The sequence below is a fragment of the Serinus canaria genome, chromosome 2 (assembly GCF_022539315.1).
Source record: "Serinus canaria isolate serCan28SL12 chromosome 2, serCan2020, whole genome shotgun sequence".
NCBI lineage: Eukaryota > Metazoa > Chordata > Aves > Passeriformes > Fringillidae > Serinus > Serinus canaria.
The window spans coordinates 16,515,083-16,535,831 of record NC_066315.1 but is presented as its reverse complement, the minus strand read 5'-3'; the positions used below and the strand labels follow the sequence as shown (position 1 = coordinate 16,535,831).

General features: G+C 37.8%; 1 protein-coding gene across 2 annotated transcripts; it reads left to right on the top strand.

The window, feature by feature from the left end:
- The first annotated feature begins 2,279 nt into the window (after positions 1-2,279).
- Positions 2,280-20,627, top strand: YME1L1 (YME1 like 1 ATPase). Of its 2 annotated transcripts, none has more exons than XM_030230975.2 (19): positions 2,280-2,481; positions 4,045-4,176; positions 5,042-5,207; positions 6,114-6,212; positions 7,656-7,765; positions 8,792-8,942; positions 9,034-9,141; positions 9,909-9,991; positions 10,846-10,936; positions 11,720-11,872; positions 13,177-13,309; positions 13,772-13,834; positions 14,304-14,416; positions 14,749-14,904; positions 15,644-15,795; positions 16,669-16,795; positions 16,893-16,966; positions 17,615-17,701; positions 18,856-20,627. In XM_030230975.2, exons 1-19 carry the CDS (start codon positions 2,452-2,454, stop codon positions 18,997-18,999), a joined length of 2,172 nt encoding a protein of 723 aa, XP_030086835.1. In that variant the 5' UTR covers positions 2,280-2,451; the 3' UTR covers positions 19,000-20,627. The 2 variants fall into 2 exon arrangements, with proteins under 2 accessions (XP_030086835.1, XP_018764833.1); XM_018909288.3 differs by lacking the exon at positions 2,280-2,481 and adding an exon at positions 2,994-3,026.
- The last annotated feature ends 122 nt before the right edge of the window (positions 20,628-20,749 follow it).

The window sequence follows — 20,749 nt, the reverse complement described above, 5'->3', positions numbered from 1 at the left end:
TCCCATGGGAGGTTTGAAGGTGTCCTTTGCAGGGATAGGAGTTGGACTCGATGGTCCTGATGGGTCCCTTCCAACTCAAGGATATTCTGGTTTTGTATAATTTTCTCACACTTGCATACTTGGTAGCTCCAAGACCTGTGTCCAAAATGGCACAGCCAGGAGGGCTTGTCTGCCAGAGAACGCGCCCTGTCCAGTGCTCACGACTGCCATTCGTGCCTCGCAGTCTCTCTGCATTTTCTGGGCTAGCGATGGCAAACCGCTCCCTGGGCGGGTCTGTGCTGATCAGGAGTTAGATTAATGTAGTGAGTTGCTTCCCACCAATTCTTGATTACTTCATCTGCTATTTATCTTAGACGGTTGTTCTACAGTTTGTTTCCTTATTTTGGGTATCTCCATGGCTACATTCTGCCTCCCTCTTGTGACAGCAGGGGCAGGGATGGCATTTACAGTGTGCTCTGACCTGGCTGCCATCCTCCTGTTCCCAGAGCACAGGCCTTCTGCTCTGTTTACACTGCACAGCCCACAGTGTTTACCAGTCTTACTGCTCTCAGCTGTGTTCTAGGTCACTTTTTTAACCCTTGCCTTACTGATTTTATGTTGGTCTCACATGTACATGGCTGTTCATGTTTCATTCACTCCGATCATAATTGTACTGTTGCAGTCTGTGCATCAGCAAAGAGCTGTTGCTGCAGAGGTCAGTGCACAACAGCAGGTCTCCTTTCACACAGCAGATTAGTTACTAGGCCCTTGTTTTGCTCCAAGATACACCACTTACAACCTGACCTTGCTCAGAGAGACCTTGCTTGTGACTTGTGAAGGCGAGCTCCTATCCCACAGATCCCAACAATACCTGCAATTTAATAAGCAAATGCAGAAAACACGTTTTAAATTAGCTTTTTGTAATGGTATTAAAATACAATTTATCCTTATCTGTGTGTCATTCAACTCTGCAACATTAGTTTAGGTGTGTCTCATGGGCTGCAATGCCAGTGGAAAAATCCAGCTAAGAGAAGCAGGGAGTTGCTTCTTGTGCTGGCACCCTGGGCAGACATCAGGGTATGCCGGCAATGATAGTGCATCAGGAGCATGTATCCCACTACAGCCTGAGCTCACTGGAGAGAGGGCAACACCTCTCTCTCTTCCCTCGAGGCAGTGTGAGCCATTATATAGCTAAGTGGAAAGCTGCTTCATGGAGTGGATCACCTTTTAGATTTTTTTTTTTACTGTTCTCAGGTGAGGTTTCTGCCAAATCAGCAAGCTGAGCTACATGAGTTTGATCAGGAGGGTGCTAGTGGAAAACAGAAGAAATGTACACAAAAGCAGGGGGAGGCAGCAGTGGGGCTGTGCTCATCCAGAGCAGTGTAAGTTGGTGAGGGGTAGCACTTTCAGTTAAGAGCAGTGGTCAGGTGAAAGAAATAAAACGCTAATAAACCCCCACAAAAACTGGCTTTATGGAAGTCCAGATAAATGACATCCGTAGCCCTTCCCTTATCCACTGATACAGTTACTCCATTATAGAAGGCCACTATGTTGGTCAGAGAGAATTTTCCCTTGGTGGAGCTGTGCCGCCTGTCTCGAATCACCTCCCTATCCTCCATTGCTTTGGAAACATCATACACTTGGCTAATGTTTTCTTTTTACGGAAAAGAAAAGACAATCCCAAGACAAATGGGCTGTCGTCTGGACAAGAGCCACCAGGATTGAAGTCAGGACTGAGCAGTAACTGGGTAAGGGTAATTCTGGCAGTGGGAGACCCTGGCCACCTACTCAATATGGACCCCAGACTCAAATGGAAGGAAGAACTGCACCTACACATTGATTGGCATGAGAAGGGAGATATATAGCCAACAAATACGGGGTTGAAGTCCAATTAACAAAAGACTTATGTAATTTGTAACCAATAGCTGTTGATGTCGTTGTTAAAATGTATAGTGTCAAGTTTTATGATTAGTAAGCCAGCCTTTCGTGGGTCACCACCTATGTCCCTACGTTGTGCAAATTAGAATAAAAATTAGAAATATCTCGCCTGGGTGTGTGAATTGGCGCTGCGCGCCGGTTAACGACCCGCGTTCCGGACAGCACCCGGGGGCGATGACACCGAGCAGGGGCAGGACCCTCTGGCAGCTGCACCGCCGCCGGCTGAGAGCAGGTCCCCCGCGGGGCCCTGGCCGCCCCCCTGCCCGGGCACCCCCGGCCCCTGCTGCCCCCGCTCCCTTCTTCCGCCTCCGCCTCGAGGCGGCGGCTGCGCGGGGCAACGGCGGCGGCCCGGAAGCTCTTTGGGCCGCCGCTTCCGGGGCGGCTCGGCCCGGTCGGCGCGGCCGCGGGGCGGACATTTCCCGAAGCGGAGCCGCGGCGCCTCCTCAGCCGCCGGCGGCCACAGCGGGCGGGCTCCTGCGGCTGGGCTGCGAGGCGGAAGAGGCGCCTGCGGCCGCCGCCGGCCCTGCCGGCAGGATGTTTTCCTTCTCCACCGTGCAGCCCCAGGTGAGGGGGCTGGCGGGGCGTTCCGGGCGTTCCGGCGCCCGCCGCGCCCCGGGCCCGCTCTCCGGCGGGGGCTCGCTCCGTGTCCGGGCGGAGGCGCTCGGAAGGCCCGGCGGTTGCGGGCAGCGGCGGGAGGAGCCGAGTTCCTGCCTGCCACGTTCCCGGGGCTTTGGGCGTCGGCGGAGCCGCAGCTGGGAGAGGAACGGGTGGGGGCTACGGCGGTGTGCGGATTGCATCGAGGAAAAAGATACATAAATGGGGGAGAAAGGGAGGTACAGTAAAAGCTTGTAAAGAGTAAAAGCATTCTGAAATGACGAAATATCCTTAGATGGCGCTTTTTAGTGTCTGTTGTTATAGCAGAAGCAAAGGGTGGTGACGTGTTACTACAGTTAAACTATGCTGTTAATTTTAACGGGTTCTTGTGAAAGCCAAGAGGAAATTACTTGGAAGACTTAGTGGAGGGAAAACCGTCGGTAGTTTGTTACACAAAACAGTCCGAACGCAATCGGGAAGGCACCTTTAATTAGGCAATGAGTCTGATGGGACTGGTGAGTTTTATGGACTTTGATCTAAACCAGTGGTTTCGGTTTTATTTTGAAGTTTTGTATTAGTCTGTGATAGACTATAGGATTTGGTTGTTCTTTCCATGCGTGGAGAATGTGTGTAAAGCTTTCATTAGAGTAGTGAAATGGAAGAGTTTGTATGTTTCTAGGGAGGTGTCATTTCACCAGAGAGGGAAATGCAGATGGGAAAGTTTGGTTAGTGGTTGGGATGTTGGGTTGGACCTCTAGAGGCTTTATGGCTTTACCACAAACTCTGAGTCAAATTATAGTTTTGTACAATTAATTATGAAGCAGTTTTAATGTCTCACAGCATTGTCTCTTTTAATCTGCTGTCTAGTCAACAGAGAGATGGTAGTCCTTGCAGGAGGATATTCATAGACATACCTAATTGTGCTTCAGTCAGGAATTGCAATCGGGGATCATTCCAGTAGCCAGGGTTGTACCCCAGCTTCATCCTAGTGGTGTGTACAGAGTTTGAGGAGGTTCAGAACTGCTGGGCTTGTGTATCCTATGTGTTCACAAGAGATGGAGTCATGTCAAGAGGAGGAGCCCTGATACATGATGTACCTGGGCTTCTGTACTGATTCATGAGGTGGAGTTGGCTGAATGCTGCTGAACTGCAGATTTCACTGTGTGCTTTGTGGAGTTTCAATTTGATCCTTAAGCTGAAAGTGTGATCCTAAGGAAGAAAACATAAAGACAGCATTTGGCAATGGCTAATAATAATGCAAGAAAAAGTACAGATAATTCAAGTTATAAAAGTATTGCTTTAGAGATGAAAATACGAGTTTCTAATCTGTCATATATACTTAAACTTTCTCTTTTTTTCTCTTTATAAAGAGGTATCCACTAACACTGTGATGTTGAACATCATGTGGTTTATAATTAAGTCCTCATTTAAAAGGCAGTGTACAATATATGCTATCATAAGTTAGAGTTTGGAACAGAAGTATATTTAAGTAGTTTAAACAAGCTTAAGTCCTTATCTATTTTTTTTTTCCAGGCTACTGTTCCTCTGAGTCACCTTATCAATGCCTTTCATTCACCAAAAAGCTCCGCAACTTCTGCCAGCAAAGCATCCATACAGCCTGTCCAGAGGGACATCTCCCCAGAGCATGATCCTCAGAAGAGTGAGGTACAAAAAACCTTTTGAAAAAGTGATGGTTTAACTGATATTAAATCTGAATAATATGAGTTTAATTGAATGTAATATTTGACTGGTCTATAAAATACATGACAAATTTAGTAATTAGTAATTTTAGTAATTACATAAAGTAATATGACTTAACAAACAAGGATGTTAACATGTAGAATGTATCCTTTTGGCAGAGCTGCAGTCAGTCAGTGTTTTACCAGTAAGGATTCTACAAAAATACAGTAATTCATTAAAAAAAAAGCTGGTATTTGTCTCAGTAGTACTTTGCAAGCGAGGAAGGGATTTGTTTTCATTTCCAGAACCATTAATGGTTCTTTCTGTAAAGTAACAAGTTTTCTGTTAATAAACCCTATATTACCTTTTTATTCTGAGCCCTAGCAAAGTTTGTGTTATTATTGCTTGTGAGAAAATGGGGACTGTAACTTAAGATGTGTTGAAGGGTTTTGAGAGATTAAGTAGCATGGTTTCATGTTCAGTTTTATTTTCTGTTAAAATATCTTTCATTATCATTGGGTACCTCTTGCTTTTGACGTTGCAAATTAAAACAGTGCCAAGTTGTATTAGATATTGCCACTTCTCTTTCAACTCACTTCTTATGAGTTTTGTAAGTAAGCACTTTTTTGGGAGGAAAACCATGGAATTTCTCAGTAACTGCAGAACCATGGAAATCAGCATGAGTTGTACTGCTCACCACTGTGTTATGATTCCATTGTTGGGTTTTTGTGGGATTTTTTGGTTTGGTTGGCTTGGTTTTTTCAGTCTGTATTTGCTTCTGGGACTACTGGGAAATTTTTTCTCTAGGGTAATCTTATGTAAATTTTTAACATTTATTTCTATTTTTCAGTCTGTCTTTAGAAATTTAAGAGATCTGGGATTGTCTGATTTGAAAGCTAACCAGTTCAGAGAGTTGGTGAACAGGCTGCTTCCTGGTTACTGTACAGAAAGCAAAGTCTCCTCGCAGTGGCACATGTCGTATGTCTCTGCTCAGTCCTTCTTTGAAAACAAACATGGTATGTTTGAGTGAGGTGTTTGTGAGAGTTAAATTATAAAGGTGAATACAGTTATTCTTCAGTTTAATCTCTTGTGCTGTAGTTAATTTGTAGTTAAATGTATTTAATAAAGAGTATTAATGTATTTTTTGTTGTACATAGCTTGTCTCTGTAAACTTGAGAAATTTAGAAAATTCAACTAATTGTTTCTTTGGATTTCAATTTGGGTGCTGTTAAATTTTTCTGAACTCAGCTCTATCTCTTATGGTGAGCCTGAGCTGTGCATATTTCCACCAGTTTGTTTCAGCAAGTCGTTAGATTTTGCTAGTCTACTTATGTCACAGAAATCCCCGGTTTACATTTTTATCAATTTTTTGCTTGAAGGAGTGTGACACAGAGATATAAATTAGAAAGGAATTCAAGGCAGCAAGCTGTTAAAGCTCCATGTAGAGTATTTCATTGCTGAAATAAACAAGAGTAGTTCTTTGCAGGTGAATATGTTTTGTTGGAATTAGTCTAAAATGATGGAAGACCATTGCAGATGCTTAAGAATTTATTAGAAAAAGAAGTATATAGCTGGCCTTTGACATACTGTCTATATAGTACTACATTAGAAAGAAGGAGTGTAAGGAATAATATTGCAGGGCTGCCATTAGAGAAAAGATTTTAAATTGCATTGCGTTGTGAGATGATACAAAAAAAAGACCCCATAAACTCAGTGACAATTGCCTGAAAGCAGATAAATACTTGGAAATGCTTGAAAGCTTTGACAGATGTTCTGGTAATTTGTTTAATTAAAGATGCCTGGAGTACTATAGTAAAATAGAATTAATATTTTAAAAACTAAAAAACCAAACTCTTCAAGAAGTAATGTTGAGTTGCCGTTTAAGACAGGGTATATTTACACTTTGTTGTATCTTTTTGCAGGTTTTGTGGATGTTTTCAGTGCTTTACGTTCATCTTGTTTGTATGGACAACATCCTCATCCCTTCCAAAATTTCTGTTCAGATGTTCGGTGTTGGCCAGGTATAAAGCATTAAACTACGCTGGTTTTAATCTCTACAGAATTTGTCTGTTCTGGAAAAGTATTTTTGGATTGGTTGTAGAGGCATCACTCAGGAAATACCAGTAAGCTTCCAGGAGAAATTTAGGTCAATATTAACACTTTAAATCAAGAAGTTATTTTTTGCACTTGAGTAGTGTATTTCCAGAATTTAGTAATCACCATGTTGTTCCAAGATGTCAGTATTTGTGGATCATAATCTCAAAAGACCACAGATGAACTGACTATTTTTGAATCAGTAAATATGTTGAATTTAGTACTCATCCAGTTGAATTATCTGAGGGGTTTGGTGACTGGTGACAATAGTGAAAACATAATGAACAGTTCAAGAAGTTCAGGTATTGTCCTAAATTCAGTTCTGATTCCACTTGTAGGTATATCTATGTTTGTATCCTGTGACAAAGAGAAATGCTGACTATATGGAGATAGCCCAGTAATGAGTCACAAGGAAGGGTACAGATTTTTAAGCATTTATACAGGGGGGAAGCTGAAGAATCTGAGGTTTTAGTTAGCAGAATAAAAGGCAGGGAGTGATCCAATTGCTATTGGAGCAATATCAGTTACCCTTCTCACATATACCTTAAAGAAGAGGCAACAATCCCAAGTAAAAGCAAATGTAGTAGAACCTGTTTGATAGTTTTCACATTGAGAATGGCTGAGTTCTGAAACAGATTGTCTGGAGAAGTTTGGTTATCTTAATCCTTGGAGGTTTTCAAAACTGAGCTGGACAAGGTCCAGCACTACCTGATCAAATGTTAGACCTTTTTTGAGCAGGGCTCAAGGGTTAGCTACAGAAATTCTTTTTATCTGGTGCTTTTCTAGAACAACAAAAAGCTGAGTGAAACCAATCTAATTGACTGGTGTTGGTGTTTATTTTAAAATATAGCAGTAAAAGAAGAAAAACGTCGTTCACTTGTGTAAAATATCCCTAACAAGGTTTCTGAATTGGTAGGAGAGAACGTAGAGTGTCATTAGCTCAGTGTCATTAAATGGTCTCATTTGTTTTGTCACTAACGAAGTTAACAGTACACTGAGGCCATTCCGGTTCTCCTCAGGGCATTATTCCCATCCTTCTGCAATTGCTTCTCAATGTTCATCTTTGTCAGCCTGCCTGAATTTATTTGCCTGAATGTCTCCTCTTCCCTGAACTGGCCAATTAGCTATAATTTACAACATGAACCCATATTATTTTAACATGAAAATTTATGGGAAACAGAAGTTTGCTTGCAAGGTCAGATGACAAAGAGTTCATGATTACATAACTACCCATTTACAGTACAGTGGATATGTTGGGAAGATATAGTCCATATTCTTTCATATAATAGTTTCAGAAATTTCTTAATACTTTTTTTTGTAGCAGTAGTAATGACTAGGTTTTAACTTCTGTTTATTCTTACTACATAAAGTTTACATACAGACACGGAACTTTAAGACTTTGAGATCAAGAGCAAGACGTCTGCAGTCAACATCCGATCAATTCACAGAAACAAAAAGTTCACTTTCTTCAATTTTGAAGGTAAATATAAGTAACATTAAATTGTTTTGGGCTTACTCAAACCATCTCTTTCTCTTGACTAAACATTCAAAATTTACCAGAGGTGTTTTCTTTTGCTAGCGTGAAAATATTTCTTAATTCTAAAACTTGAGCTAATGGCAGTGTGTTGTTTTTTCTTATTAATGCATATATTTGTTCCATATATCACCAATAATGAGGTTATTTGAATTTTTAGGAGAGCAGTTTCAGCATGTAACTATGGCTTTAACTCTATAAATTAAATACTTTATTTTCTGTTTCTAAAACAGAATATAAACTAAAAATAGCTTCAAGTCAAATGATTAATTTCTTTAAGCAGAAATGCAGCTAGTTTAACATACAAGAATATGTGTTTTCAAGTCAGCAGATAATTATCCAAAGCAGTAACAAAACCAAGTTAACCTGGGTACTCTTTGCTTCTAATTGCTGATTCTACAGAAGTTAGGCTAACTAAGGCTTTTCATTTAACTGTGTGTGTAAATTATCTTTGAACTCTTCCCTTCTTTTAGGCAAATGTGGTTTATTTCATCTGTGTAGGACTAGGTGTACTGTGGATGAAGATAAAACCAGAGCTATCTCTGTGCTTTGCTGCTCTGATATTTGACAGGGCATATGAGATGTATTTGCTTAAGCTCCATCAAAACGATACTTGCAAAGATATTTTGCAATTGGAAATAAAGCAAGAAGCTTAAGCTGATAAGTCCCTCTGAATGCAGTGAACAAAGCTGGTTGTGTACAGATCTGTCTTAGGCTGTGTTTTCAGTTTGGAACTTGGGTCCAGGAGGGCTCCAAAACTGATTTGCTCAGCAAAAATGGGAATGCCCATGCTCAGACCATGGGGATTCCACACTCGAGCTACTGGCTTGTACCCTCTAACTAACCCAGTAGCACATGAATTATATGTTGTTGTAATTTTATTTTTTTCCCATCACCCATGTTAGCCAGGTGGTAAGTTAACTATTTATGAAAACTTGGTGTATACTAACACTCCTTTGGAAAACATTGCAGGGTTTTATCCTGAGAAAGCGACGTATCGATGTTGAAAACCTGGACACACTAATGAAAACAAAAAACATCCCAGAGGCACACCAGGATGCTTTTAAAACTGGTTTTGCCGAAGGCTTTTTGAAAGCACAGGTATTCCTGCAAAAAACACTTGGTAAGTTGTTTTAATTCACATATCTTGTCTTTGCAATTAGAAAGTAGTTTATTTTAGCCCATGTTAAATATGTTTTTATTTTCTTTTACAGATTCCTTAAGAAGATCACGTTTGCTTTCTTTCTTTCTCTTCGTTCTTTGTTTTTATCTTGCTATATATTCATCATTTTTACCTGGGAAAGGTTCCTTTTCTGATGCTGGTTAGTTAATGTTTTTTCCACACTGTTTCACTTGTGTTGTTTCTTCCAGCAGGTTTAGCATAAATTAAATTTGTTTTGACATTGTGATTGGTTTTTATTAGTACACTGAAAAGTTATCCTAAGAGTTATTTTCTGCTTCTGGCTACAGCCTTTCAGGTGACAGTGTAACAAAACATTTATGAAGACAAAAATGTTCTCTGTCAGTATAATTACTTTATTTCTTTTGGTGAAGCAGTTATGTGGAACCAGAGAAGTCAGACTGGCCAGCAGTTAGGTATTTGACTTTCAGTTTAGATGATGTGTTATCTAGATCAGCTGTAGCAAGATGGTTTGAATTTTCAGTCTGTAATCACAGCCTAGTTTATAGCAACTAGAAACTTGCATTGCTAAATTGCCATCTTGAGAAATCTGTTACGTAACTGATAACTTGATGCTGTTATCACCTGGGTCTCAAGAAATTTAGGATATATATAGAAACATTGAAGGAGAAGTTCTGGCTTTGTGTACATGCTTCTGGATGAGAAACTTTCTGTACTACATGTGACTAAAAAGCATATCTCTGAATTAATTGCAAATATTTTAAAGATTTTTTTTTTGAAACATAAATCTTATTCCTGCTGGACAGTTGTAAATGAACACATGCCCTATCAAAAGGGCAGGTGTAAGGTCAGTGTCTTACTGGCGTGTGTTCAGATGCAGCACTCAGTCTTGCAATGAAATGACTTTGTGTGTAAATTTGTTGTTCGTCATCTGCTGTTTGCTCTTAGTACGCTTTCGAACATCAAGTATCTTTGATGCAGCAGTTGATCCAATCCAGTTGAAAAATGTCACCTTCGAACATGTTAAAGGGGTAAGATCAAAAGTAAAATGTGTGCGAGTTCTTGTTTTAAGTAATCATTGTGAGTCTGATGTTTACTAATCATTATGAATGTCTTAGTCTGTTCAAGAAATTTCTTTGTATGAAGTGAAGCTTTATGTGCATTGACCACTCCAAGGTGAAGGAAGGTTTTAACCACTCTTTTTCTGCTTCGTTTTTGTGGAATGTAATACCTTATAAAAGGTGCACTCTACTTGTTGAATAACATTTTTAAATACTGTAATAGCAAATGGCAGGCCATAAATATCAATATTAATCTACCTTTTGCAGAAGTTTATTGGCATATGAAGATGATAATGCCGTTTGATCATTTGTCTCTTAGTACCATCTCTTTCAGGCAGTATTATTGGGACAGGAGATATGGAGATTCCCAGAAAGAAGTGGGCATGTCACTGCTGATGGAATACCTCTATTTTTTCTGTTCAGTTGTTCTTTGGCTATTATTGGCAAAATGAGGACCTCCCTCTTTCCTTCCCCTTGGACAAATATATAGAATTAATCTCTTTTTAATTAAGAAGACTAATATCTTGATCTGGAATTTTTGATTTCGTTTTTATTTCTTTGGTCACACCTGGTCTTGAACTGTTTGGTTGTTCCTCCAGTGTTACTAAGTTTAATGTTTGCTCAGTCCTGCAAACAGTCTTAGGATAAGTTGAATCTAATACTGATATCCACACATATTCTGTGGTACACTTTAATCTTTTTCTCTTTGTATTTTTGATCAATACACAATTAGGAACTTAACCTCTAATACGAAACTTTCATACAAAAACATGCAGTGTTTTATAAATGTTTAGTTATATTTCTGGCATGTTTTTCATGTATAGGTTGAAGAAGCTAAGCAGGAATTGCAAGAAGTTGTGGAATTTCTGAAAAACCCCCACAAATTTACTGTATTAGGAGGTAAACTTCCAAAAGGTAAGATTAATTGCTCAGCAGAAGATAAAAACCTATGTAGCCATAGCTGTGAGGCATGTTCTGTACCGAGTGACTACTTTACAGCCTAGTTTCTTACTATTTCTTCATGTATTATGTAAACTAAAATTTTGGGGTTAGACAAAATTTTACTGTGCCTTCTTCAGGTATCGAACTAATATACAGTAGTATTTTGTCCTGTAAAGAAGGAGGGTTTATTAGCTGAACTCTTAAAAGGCCTTTATTTCTTCCTTATGGCTTTTAGCACCTTTAGTGCCTAACTGCTTTAGATAGTTCAGAAACAAATGTTTGTAAGTAAAAGGATGATTGAGATCATAGTAGAAATCCCCATAAATCTGAAATACATAAACCTGAGAAATCTGTTTCCTGTTAGTGCTCTACACTGTTTAAAGACAGTTACTTGGAAGGATTTAATTAAAAAAAAAAAAAAAACTCCACAGAAACAGTCAGGAAAATGTCAGTTTGAAGCAAGCACTATTAGGAATTCAGCTGCTAAATTCAACAGTAAATCTGCAGAATACTTCAGACATCTATTTTGATGGTCTTACAAGTCTTTGTGGTTGTTTAAATATGGGTCAAATTGTATCTGGATTTGTTCCAGGAAGCTCCTTCAGACTGGCAGTAATGAGCAGTACCTGAAATGGGATCTTAACGGCTTTTGGGAGTCAAGTGTACATTATTTCTTCTAATGCATGGAAGAAACTACTCATATAAGAAGACTGTGTGGATGTGGTGGTTTTCTTGGGTGTTTTGTTTGTCTTCTAGGCATTTTGTTGGTTGGACCACCTGGTACTGGCAAGACGCTCCTTGCACGGGCTGTGGCTGGTGAAGCTGATGTTCCATTCTATTACGCGTCCGGCTCCGAGTTCGATGAGATGTTTGTTGGTGTGGGAGCCAGTCGCATCCGAAGCCTCTTCAGTAAGTTAAATAGTCTGGGTTTGAAATCTTTTCACATGTAAGATCAAGTATTCAGTGTTGTTTACATGGCTTGATTAGTTATGATTCTGGTTACAGGAAAGTAGTTGTGTATGAGACTAATAAATAATGCTTTAATTGTGTAGGTAAATGTCACAATTCTGTGAGCATCAGTTAACTGCAGCATCTTCCTAACCATCACATGAAATTATAGCTGAACTTGTAACTGATTTTAAAATGGTCCCAGAAACCATTTAATGTTCTATAGACTAAATTGAATATTTGAAATTATAAGTTATTTAGTCATATATAAATTGTAGTAAATTTTAATTGTAAATGTAAAATAAAAAATTGTGTTAACCTTCTCAATTACTGCCCTCATATTTAGATTTGTTTTACTCTGAATTAAAGCTTTATGGTATCATGGCATGGTAATAAGCTGAGATTTCCTTTCTCAGGCCCATCAACAGGCTTAGAATAAAGGGCAGAATAACAAAACTTTCAAAACTAATTTTTAGCTTTATGGCTTTCACAGAAGAGGCTTCCTATTTTAAGTGTGAAAATATTATTGGGGAAGAGAAAATCCAGCTTCCCTCTTAAATGGAAGATTGATAGGGTCAAATATATACACTGTACAAAATAGTTTGCATTTGTAGAAAAAATGTGAATTTACATGGATGGGATGCAACATATAGTTGCACACAGAACCTTAAAAATTTCCTTCTGTTGACTACAGAAGTGTAGATGCCTGACTGGTATATTAATATTCATGTTACAGATATGTCTGGGGGGATGAAATTAATTGCATCCTGGTACCAGGCATGTACCAGTTGGTCTACACATTTATTACAGCATTTTTATTTAGTGTTTTAATACCTGTAAACTTGAGTGTGAACCCTTCTCTGTAAAATAGCAAGCAAGTTCTATTAAAATAAGTTAGTGTTGAGACCCATCACATTTCATATTGGTTTTTTTTAATAGGCAAATATTCTCTACCCAAGCCTGTAAATAAACTCTTGTAAGAAGTTCATACAAAATACAACAATTTCATAGTTTATTTTACTAGTGATTTCTTGTAGCCTGATAAGAATAAGCTGATGAGGAAATATATTTTTGAAATGGTAAGATAAAGAGAATCAAGATTCTATTTCCTTTTTTTTAGGCTAAAAGCAAGACAGTTTTTGTTATGTCTCATAGAACACTTTATAATCCAGGAACAACAGAAACAATAGAATCCTGAACTACCTGATAGACTGTCTGTTATTTTTTGTGGTTCAAGGTTGCTTCTGCTATTTTCCTTTTGTCAGGGGAAGCAAAAGCAAATGCACCTTGTGTTATTTTCATTGATGAATTGGACTCTGTTGGTGGGAAAAGAATTGAATCTCCAATGCACCCCTATTCAAGACAGACCATTAATCAACTCCTTGCTGAAATGGATGGGTAAATATATGAATTCTGACGGCACAGAAGGTGCTTGACTGACTGGTATTTTGATATGTGCGTGAACTTCTTGACAGCTTTGAAGTTTTGTCTATTTTTTTTGTAATGCTTTAAAGGATATGTATTTAATATGCTTTTATGGCTATTTTCTAGTACTGCCAACAGTAGCATTAATGGACTTATTGTAAAGAATATAGAAGCTTTTGAGTTGTATTTGCACAACAGTGGCCATTTATTTTAAATAATTTTAAAGGTTTTTAGCCTGGTTATATATCTAAAGGAAGTAGCTCAACACAGAGATTAGACCATGTTTTTAACCAGTTGCTAAATTAAACATGGTTATTCTTGGATCACATGTTGTAGTGTGAAAGCATGTGGCCAGTGAGGTCAGTAACAGTAGTTATTGACAAAATTGTAAAATCTGTCCAGAAAAAAATAATTCACACCTTGTTTTCCACGCAGCTTTAAACCAAATGAAGGTGTTGTTATTATTGGTGCCACAAACTTCCCTGAAGCATTAGACAAGTGAGTATAATTCATTGCTTGTTTTACAGACCATGTAGTAAAAAAACCCTGCAATAAAACCAAAGTTGCTTATGATAATCTTCAAGTACTGCAGTGTCATAGCTGGAGTTTTCCCTCATAAAAATGATGTGTATTGACTGGTATTTGGCATTTAATAGGTTGCAGAGTTAAATATGGAGAAATCATTAATATGTGTCTAAACATTTGAAATTTCTGGAAGTTTTTAAGCTAAATTGATAAGCTGCCTTCCTTGTTCACAGTGCAACATTTTAAAATGCAAAAAAACCTTTAGAATTAGTTGTCAATGAGTACCTTTAATCTGTCTTTTTACAAGCAGATAAGAAAAATGTACTCTTCATATGTGTGTAGATATCTTTAGAACCAGCAATGGATTTTTGTTCCTTGATATATAACAGTAAGTTTACTGGAGCATTTTTGAGTCAATGTACTGAATTGTCATTTCCCTTAGTGCTCTAATACGTCCTGGTCGCTTTGATATGCAAGTTACTGTTCCCAAGCCTGATGTAAGAGGTCGCACAGAAATTCTGAAGTGGTACCTTAATAAAATCAAGTATGATCCATGTAAGTAAATATTTTACTGTAATATCTTTTTATGTAACAGATTTTATACTGGATCTGCCCCCTCATGTTAGTCCTTTGTTCCATCAGCAATTGTGGCTTTCCTGCATCAATAAAGAACACAAAAATTGTCTCATATGTCGTGTTTCTCTCTAGTCCCTAAGAGTTCATAGTGTCTTGAGAATTAGGCTTAATTTCTTTTAAAACTGATTTGGTTGTTATTTTTGTTTGTTTTGTTTAATGCGTAGAATATGATTCTTGCTTAAAATTTCAGGAGAAATATGGACTCTAATAAACAAAATGGTCTTGCTTTGGTTTTTTTTCTTCCCCTACAGCTGTTGATCCAGAAATAATTGCACGAGGCACAGTAGGATTTTCTGGAGCAGAGCTTGAAAATCTTGTAAATCAAGCTGCCTTAAAGGCAGCTGTTGATGGAAAAGATATGGTAACCATGAAAGAGCTAGAATTCTCCAAGGACAAAATTCTAATGGGTAGGATTTTATACAACAGACATTAATGTGTATTACAATACACAGAGCTTTTCTTGCGTGATAAGGACTTTCACAGGGGAATTGAGAAGTTTTTATGGTGTTGTTTTTCAGATTGTTGCACTGTGGCTTTTTTTTTTGTTGTTGCTTTCTTTTTTTGTTTTTGTTTGGTTGGGCTTATAGTGGGGTTGGGGGGGATTTCTTTGTTTGGATTTTTTTTAACAAATAAAGTTTCCTATTAGTTATTTCTGAATAGAACCTTCTGAGACCAGAGAGTAGTATGTAAACTCTAGTGTGAAATACATTCTTTAAAATTTCATACAATTTTTAAAGTTAAAAATGCTGCATGTCATACTTCACCCTGGAGGGAGACACAGGCTTGATTTATCTTTCCCCTATGACCAGAAACCTGGAGTTCCGGTTTAACTTCTCACATGGTAGCACAAATGTTAAACATCTTAGACATAATCACTATAAATCTAGTTTATTCATTCTTGAGAGAAGAAATGGAGTTTTCTCAGATGCTTAGACTGCATTTTAAAAACTCTACTACTTTAAAAGCAGCTTGTCTGTAGAATATGTTTGGGTCCATTTTTTAGACGTTAAAATCTGACTCGTAAACATTTTGCACTTAAGTGTTGGTTCCCTTTGTTCCTTGGCTGCTTTCTGCCCTGTTTATGTAGGGTGTGGATTGTGGTGGCCAGCTGTACAAAAAGGTTAATTTAATGTTCCTCTGTTTAAGGACCTGAGCGTAGAAGTGTAGAAATTGATGAGAAGAACAAAACCATCACAGCTTACCATGAGTCTGGACATGCTATCATTGCCTATTACACCAAGGATGCGATGCCGATCAACAAGGCCACAATCATGACACGAGGAACAACACTGGGACATGTGAGTGTTTCTTCATGTTTTAGTATTTTTAAATTTTATTTGGTTTATTAATACTTCTTTATTTAGTTTCATTTTTATCTTGGTTTGGTGATGCAGAAGAATTTGTAACGATGCTGTGTGCTGAATAATGAATATGAATGAATTAATGAATATTGTAGTCTGTGGAAATACTCAGTTATTGAGCAGTCTCTTGGAAAACACAGGGTCGTCTTTTCTGTGTGATAAAAAGCTTTCTTTCTTAATTTTCTAATAAATTACTGTGCTCTGGTATAACAGTTCACATGTACAAGGAAAGAGAAATACAAGTAAGTTTGATTCTGCTGCAGTTGAAATAACACCCAACAGCAAAATTTTGAAGAACACCTGAAGGACCCCTAGGTAGAAGCTCAACTGTACTTTTAACACAGAATCCTTTATCAGGCTGTTCTTTGTACAGTTTGGCTTTTTAAAGCTTCATTGGTTACCTGCCTTGTTTTTTGCATAGGTATCCATAAGTTTTTCTGTTTTGCCTGTAGCTACCAAGCATTTGAACAGAAAAATAATTATATTATGTCTCTTCCTGTTGAACTTTTTCAAGTTAGTGTGTTCAGTTAATGAAAACCATTGTTCTGAATCCTCTGGGCAAGATGATTTGTTCTGTTTCTTCTGGTGTAGATGTAAGTTGCTCACATTGATGGTGTGCTCAGGGTCTGAGGAGGCTGTTTCAGTAGTTCCACTGAGCACCTCCAAGCAGTCCTGATAAATGCATATGCTAGAGGCAGGCCAGAGCATGCAGAGTGTTACATAAAATATTTATCTGCTTCAGATATAAACAAGAATATTTTTGAGATTTCTTCAGTTTTTGTTAGCTGACCGCAGTTCTGCATCTTACAGGTATCTTTGCTCCCGGAAAATGACAGATGGAGTGAAACCAGATCCCAGTTGCTCGCACAGATGGATGTCTGTATGGGAGGAAGAGTAGCAGAAGAGCTCATATTTGGAAGTGATCACATCACAACAGGTCAGCTAATTGGTAGTTAAGAGTTTTTGATCAAGGGTGTGGACTGGCGTGTTTAACATGGTTTCTGTAATGTAACTGAGATCTCTTTGCTCTCTAGGTGCTTCCAGTGATTTTGACAATGCTACCAAAATTGCAAAACTGATGGTGACTCGATTTGGAATGAGTGAGAAGGTAGTATCATCAATCCTTTAATATTTATATGGAGTAAAACCAAGTTCTGTTCTCTAGCTAAAGCCTATTTGTCTGTTAGTAATCTCTGAGATTTAGGGTAAGTAGTTATCACAAAAAGAGTAAGCCTTATGACCTGGTCTGCTATAGAGAGCTCAACTAGAAAACCTGTATATTGGCAGCTTAAAAAATTACCTCGCAGGATTTTCACTTCAAAAATGCCTTGAAAATCACAAATATCTTCAGGAAATAGTTGTAATAAAGCCAGACATTTTGGAATTGAGGATAATTCTGAGTCTGGGAATGCAGAGAGGGTAACAACAATGAGTTTTCTAGTCTTTCTTTAGAAGCTTCTTTAGTCATGTCGATTGTCTATCAAGTATTAGTAGTCTAGGCATTTTGATTTGGTTTTTATGTAAGAAAGCATCCAATTAGTTTTGGTTTTTATGTAAGAAAGGACCTAATGAGGATCTGTACTGTGACCTATAAAAATACAATTTTGCAGTATCTACATTGTTGACGGATAGGCTTGTTTTGCTTCTGCTTAGAGCGCTACAGCAGGCATTTGACTCATGGTTTTGTTTGCATGGAGAAGCATTATGTGTATGACTGCAACAGTAGCAAGATAAAGATATTTTTGTTGTTGTTTAGCTGGGTGTTATGACCTACACTGATACTGGTAAAGTCAGCCCAGAAACCCAGTCTGCAATTGAACAGGAAGTGAGGACACTTCTACGGGTAAGAAAGAGCCTCTCCCCCTTCACTCTGATACTTCTGAGATCAATTGAACACTTGCTTGATTACTTCATTTAAGTCATGTATATTGGTGAAAATACACCAGTGGATGGAAGTATTCCCAAGTATTTAAATGTAGCTGCAACTTTGAATCTCTGCATATCAAAACTTACTGGTGATTGTCATGCATAAGTAGTGTAAATCAAGTTGGTGGTGTTGGGCTCTCTTTAACACTTATACTTGGTCAGGATTCCTATTCAATTCACAGGAAAAGTAGGGCTACAAATTTTTTTAGAACACATGTGGGTATTTTATGTTACTTTCACATTTCATAATTCCCAAGATAAGTAATTTTGTATAAAATCACAGGAATGGCCATATCAGATCAGAGTGTTGCCTCCAGTATCCTGTTCCTCACAGTGATCAGTGTCAGATGCTTGGGGAAATTTGTTACATTTGATAATCACTGAACTTCCTGATCACTGTTGGGGTAATCTGATTTAGTTTGATACCGGCAGGAGAATTACTTGTATTGTAACATTTAAACGAGTAATACTTTTGCTGTAGTTGTTTTTGAACTGCCTTGGCCTTGTGAGAACTACCAGGGTAGAACTAAAAGTTGAAGCTGGTAATGCTGGCAGTGCACATCTACTTGCAGCAGCTGGTGGCTTAGTGTAGCTGGTAGCTTTCACCTTTCTAAAACTACATAGTGTTTTGAGTTTTATAAATATTTTAAAATGCTTGTCTTTGAGGAAAAATTTGTGAATGCTGTAGCTTTGCAAAATGCTAAATGCTAATGCAAAAAAAATTGTTATAAAAATCAGGAAATTTTCAAATCTAATAAGTCTTTTCTAAGTCATATGTAACAGTATTAATGTTTATCTCAGGACTTTGTTTTTAGCCTTACTTGTGCAAAATGCACAGGTGGCATGAAGTGGTTGGTTGCTTTTCATTAATTATGCCAGCTGTATTTTAAAGTTTTGTGAATCAGGAGCCATGCTAGCTTTGAAATGTAAGGCACAACTTTAAATGTTTGTCTCAAGCTGTAAATGTTTGTCTCAAGCTGTATTTACCTGGAAACAATTTTTAAAGTGGAATCTTGCTGTTATTTTTGTTGTAAAGTCTTAAAATCTCTTTCTACATGTTCTTCAAATTAGGACTCCTATGAGCGAGCGAAGAACATCCTGAAGACTCATGCAAAAGAACACAAGAATTTAGCAGAAGCTTTACTGAAATATGAGACTTTGGATGCCAAAGAAATCCAAATTGTTCTAGAGGGGAAAAAGCTAGAAGTAAGATGATAACTTCTGGGATATCTAACTGATAATTTGAAGAATGTACATCTAGCAATGCAGTAGTCTTACGCAGCATAGCCTTTTTTTCTCTTCCTGATGTGTGTATGGCATTAGTGTCACTTTAATATTAGTCTGTCTCTTGTGAGCTTCTGTTACTCATCTATTTGTTGTGTCTCATCAGAATAAGACACAAAATAAAGCAAGTTCCTCATCCTCTGCTCCTTATACTCTTCGCACAAGAAGTTATTCAGAAGGATAAATCTCAGGGTTGAATTCAGCATTTTGATTCAATCAAATCTGTTGAAGCTGAGTAGAAAAACATGCAGATCCACTGGTCTGTGTTGGCACAGCTTCCTGAGCCATGCTGCTACATGTGTGTTTGAAGTGATACCTCACAATATGTGCTCTGGATGTTATGGAGAGTGACAGACTGAGATGTAAAGCAATAGTATGTCGTGTATGAGCTATTGTTCATACTCTGTTTGAGGTTAGAGACCACTATTGAAGACTTCTTATTTAGAAATGTAACAAAACATCTCAAAGAATGAACAAGATACATGCTAGACAAAAATGTTAGTGGTCGTGTTTCCAGTACTCTTGGGGTTAAAATACACATATGTATGGCTGGGAGAGAAATTGCAAAAACAACAGGCTAAATGTGTCTAAGCCTCTTTGGACCATGTTTTGGGTAGAACCATAGCAGGGATAAGAGAAATACCTGTGACCTCTGATGTGCTGCTGACAAGTTTCTTAAAATTTTTATTACTGCAGTAGGCAGATGACAGTGCTTTGATGACAGTGCTTTTACACTGCTGGAGATTCTACAGAACTAGTTTCTATTAATACTGTGTATGGCGTTTGATAATCCAACAGATAATCTCTTTGAAGGGGACAACTGAAAAGTAATTCAGAAAATGTTTGAAGCATGTGTTGTTTCAAATAACATTCCTAGTTCTGTTCTATGGTAGGAGTAGGGATATAAAATCTTTTCTTTCAACCCTAACAGAAACCTTGGGAAATTTTAAGAAAATACAGAAAAAGGTTTTGAAAACAAGACTAGTTTCCAATCAAGTGGAAGTGATGGCTAGCAATTATATGCCAGTATTGCTCTGATCTCATGGAACTGGATTTTAGGAATAACACATCTTGATCATAATCCTTCTGCACAATCAGTTGTAGTGTTAAGGGATTGCAAGCTTCTGTTGCAGAGAGGACATGTATTAGCATAGTAATGTTGAGGGTTACCATATTTGGACATTAAAATAGTTGGGCTGGTGCTAAGAAATGTGAATGGAAACTGGTAGCTACACCTAAAACTAGAAGTAACATAGTATTTTAGAATTTTCTGAGTGTAATGCTTGATTATAACCTAGTTTTTTTAGTAAGAGCACATGCTTTTTTTTTTTCCCCTTTCAAAACAAGATCAACTTTCCTTTTTGCCTCTTTTTGTCAACTTACTATAGTGGCATCCCGCTCAACATGGGAGACTTTCCAAATATAAAATGGTATAGGAAATGTCTAGGCTGACTAGTTACAGTTGTACATGTATTTTGGAAATATGCCAATAGAAACAGAAGTATACTGCATATTTGACATCTGTTTTTGGAGTAATAAAGGTTAATTTTAATTATGCACATTGGTTTTCTTCTTATTCACTGTAAATTGCTATAAAATGTAATACCAAGTTCCCTAGTATGTAAATTGAGGTGTATAAAACATTTAAAACTGTAAATAAATTTAAGAATTATGGCAAAAT

What these genes read in the sequence shown, in the direction of transcription:
- YME1L1 (XM_030230975.2), top strand. Translation starts at nt 2,452, where the DNA reads ATGTTTTCCTTCTCCACCGTGCAGCCCCAG. An exon ending in GATTTGGAATGAGTGAGAAG is followed by an intron (nt 16,967 to 17,614) that starts GTAGTATCATCA and finishes GTTGTTGTTTAG; the next exon opens with CTGGGTGTTATGACCTACAC. An exon ending in AAGTGAGGACACTTCTACGG is followed by an intron (nt 17,702 to 18,855) that starts GTAAGAAAGAGC and finishes TCTTCAAATTAG; the next exon opens with GACTCCTATGAGCGAGCGAA.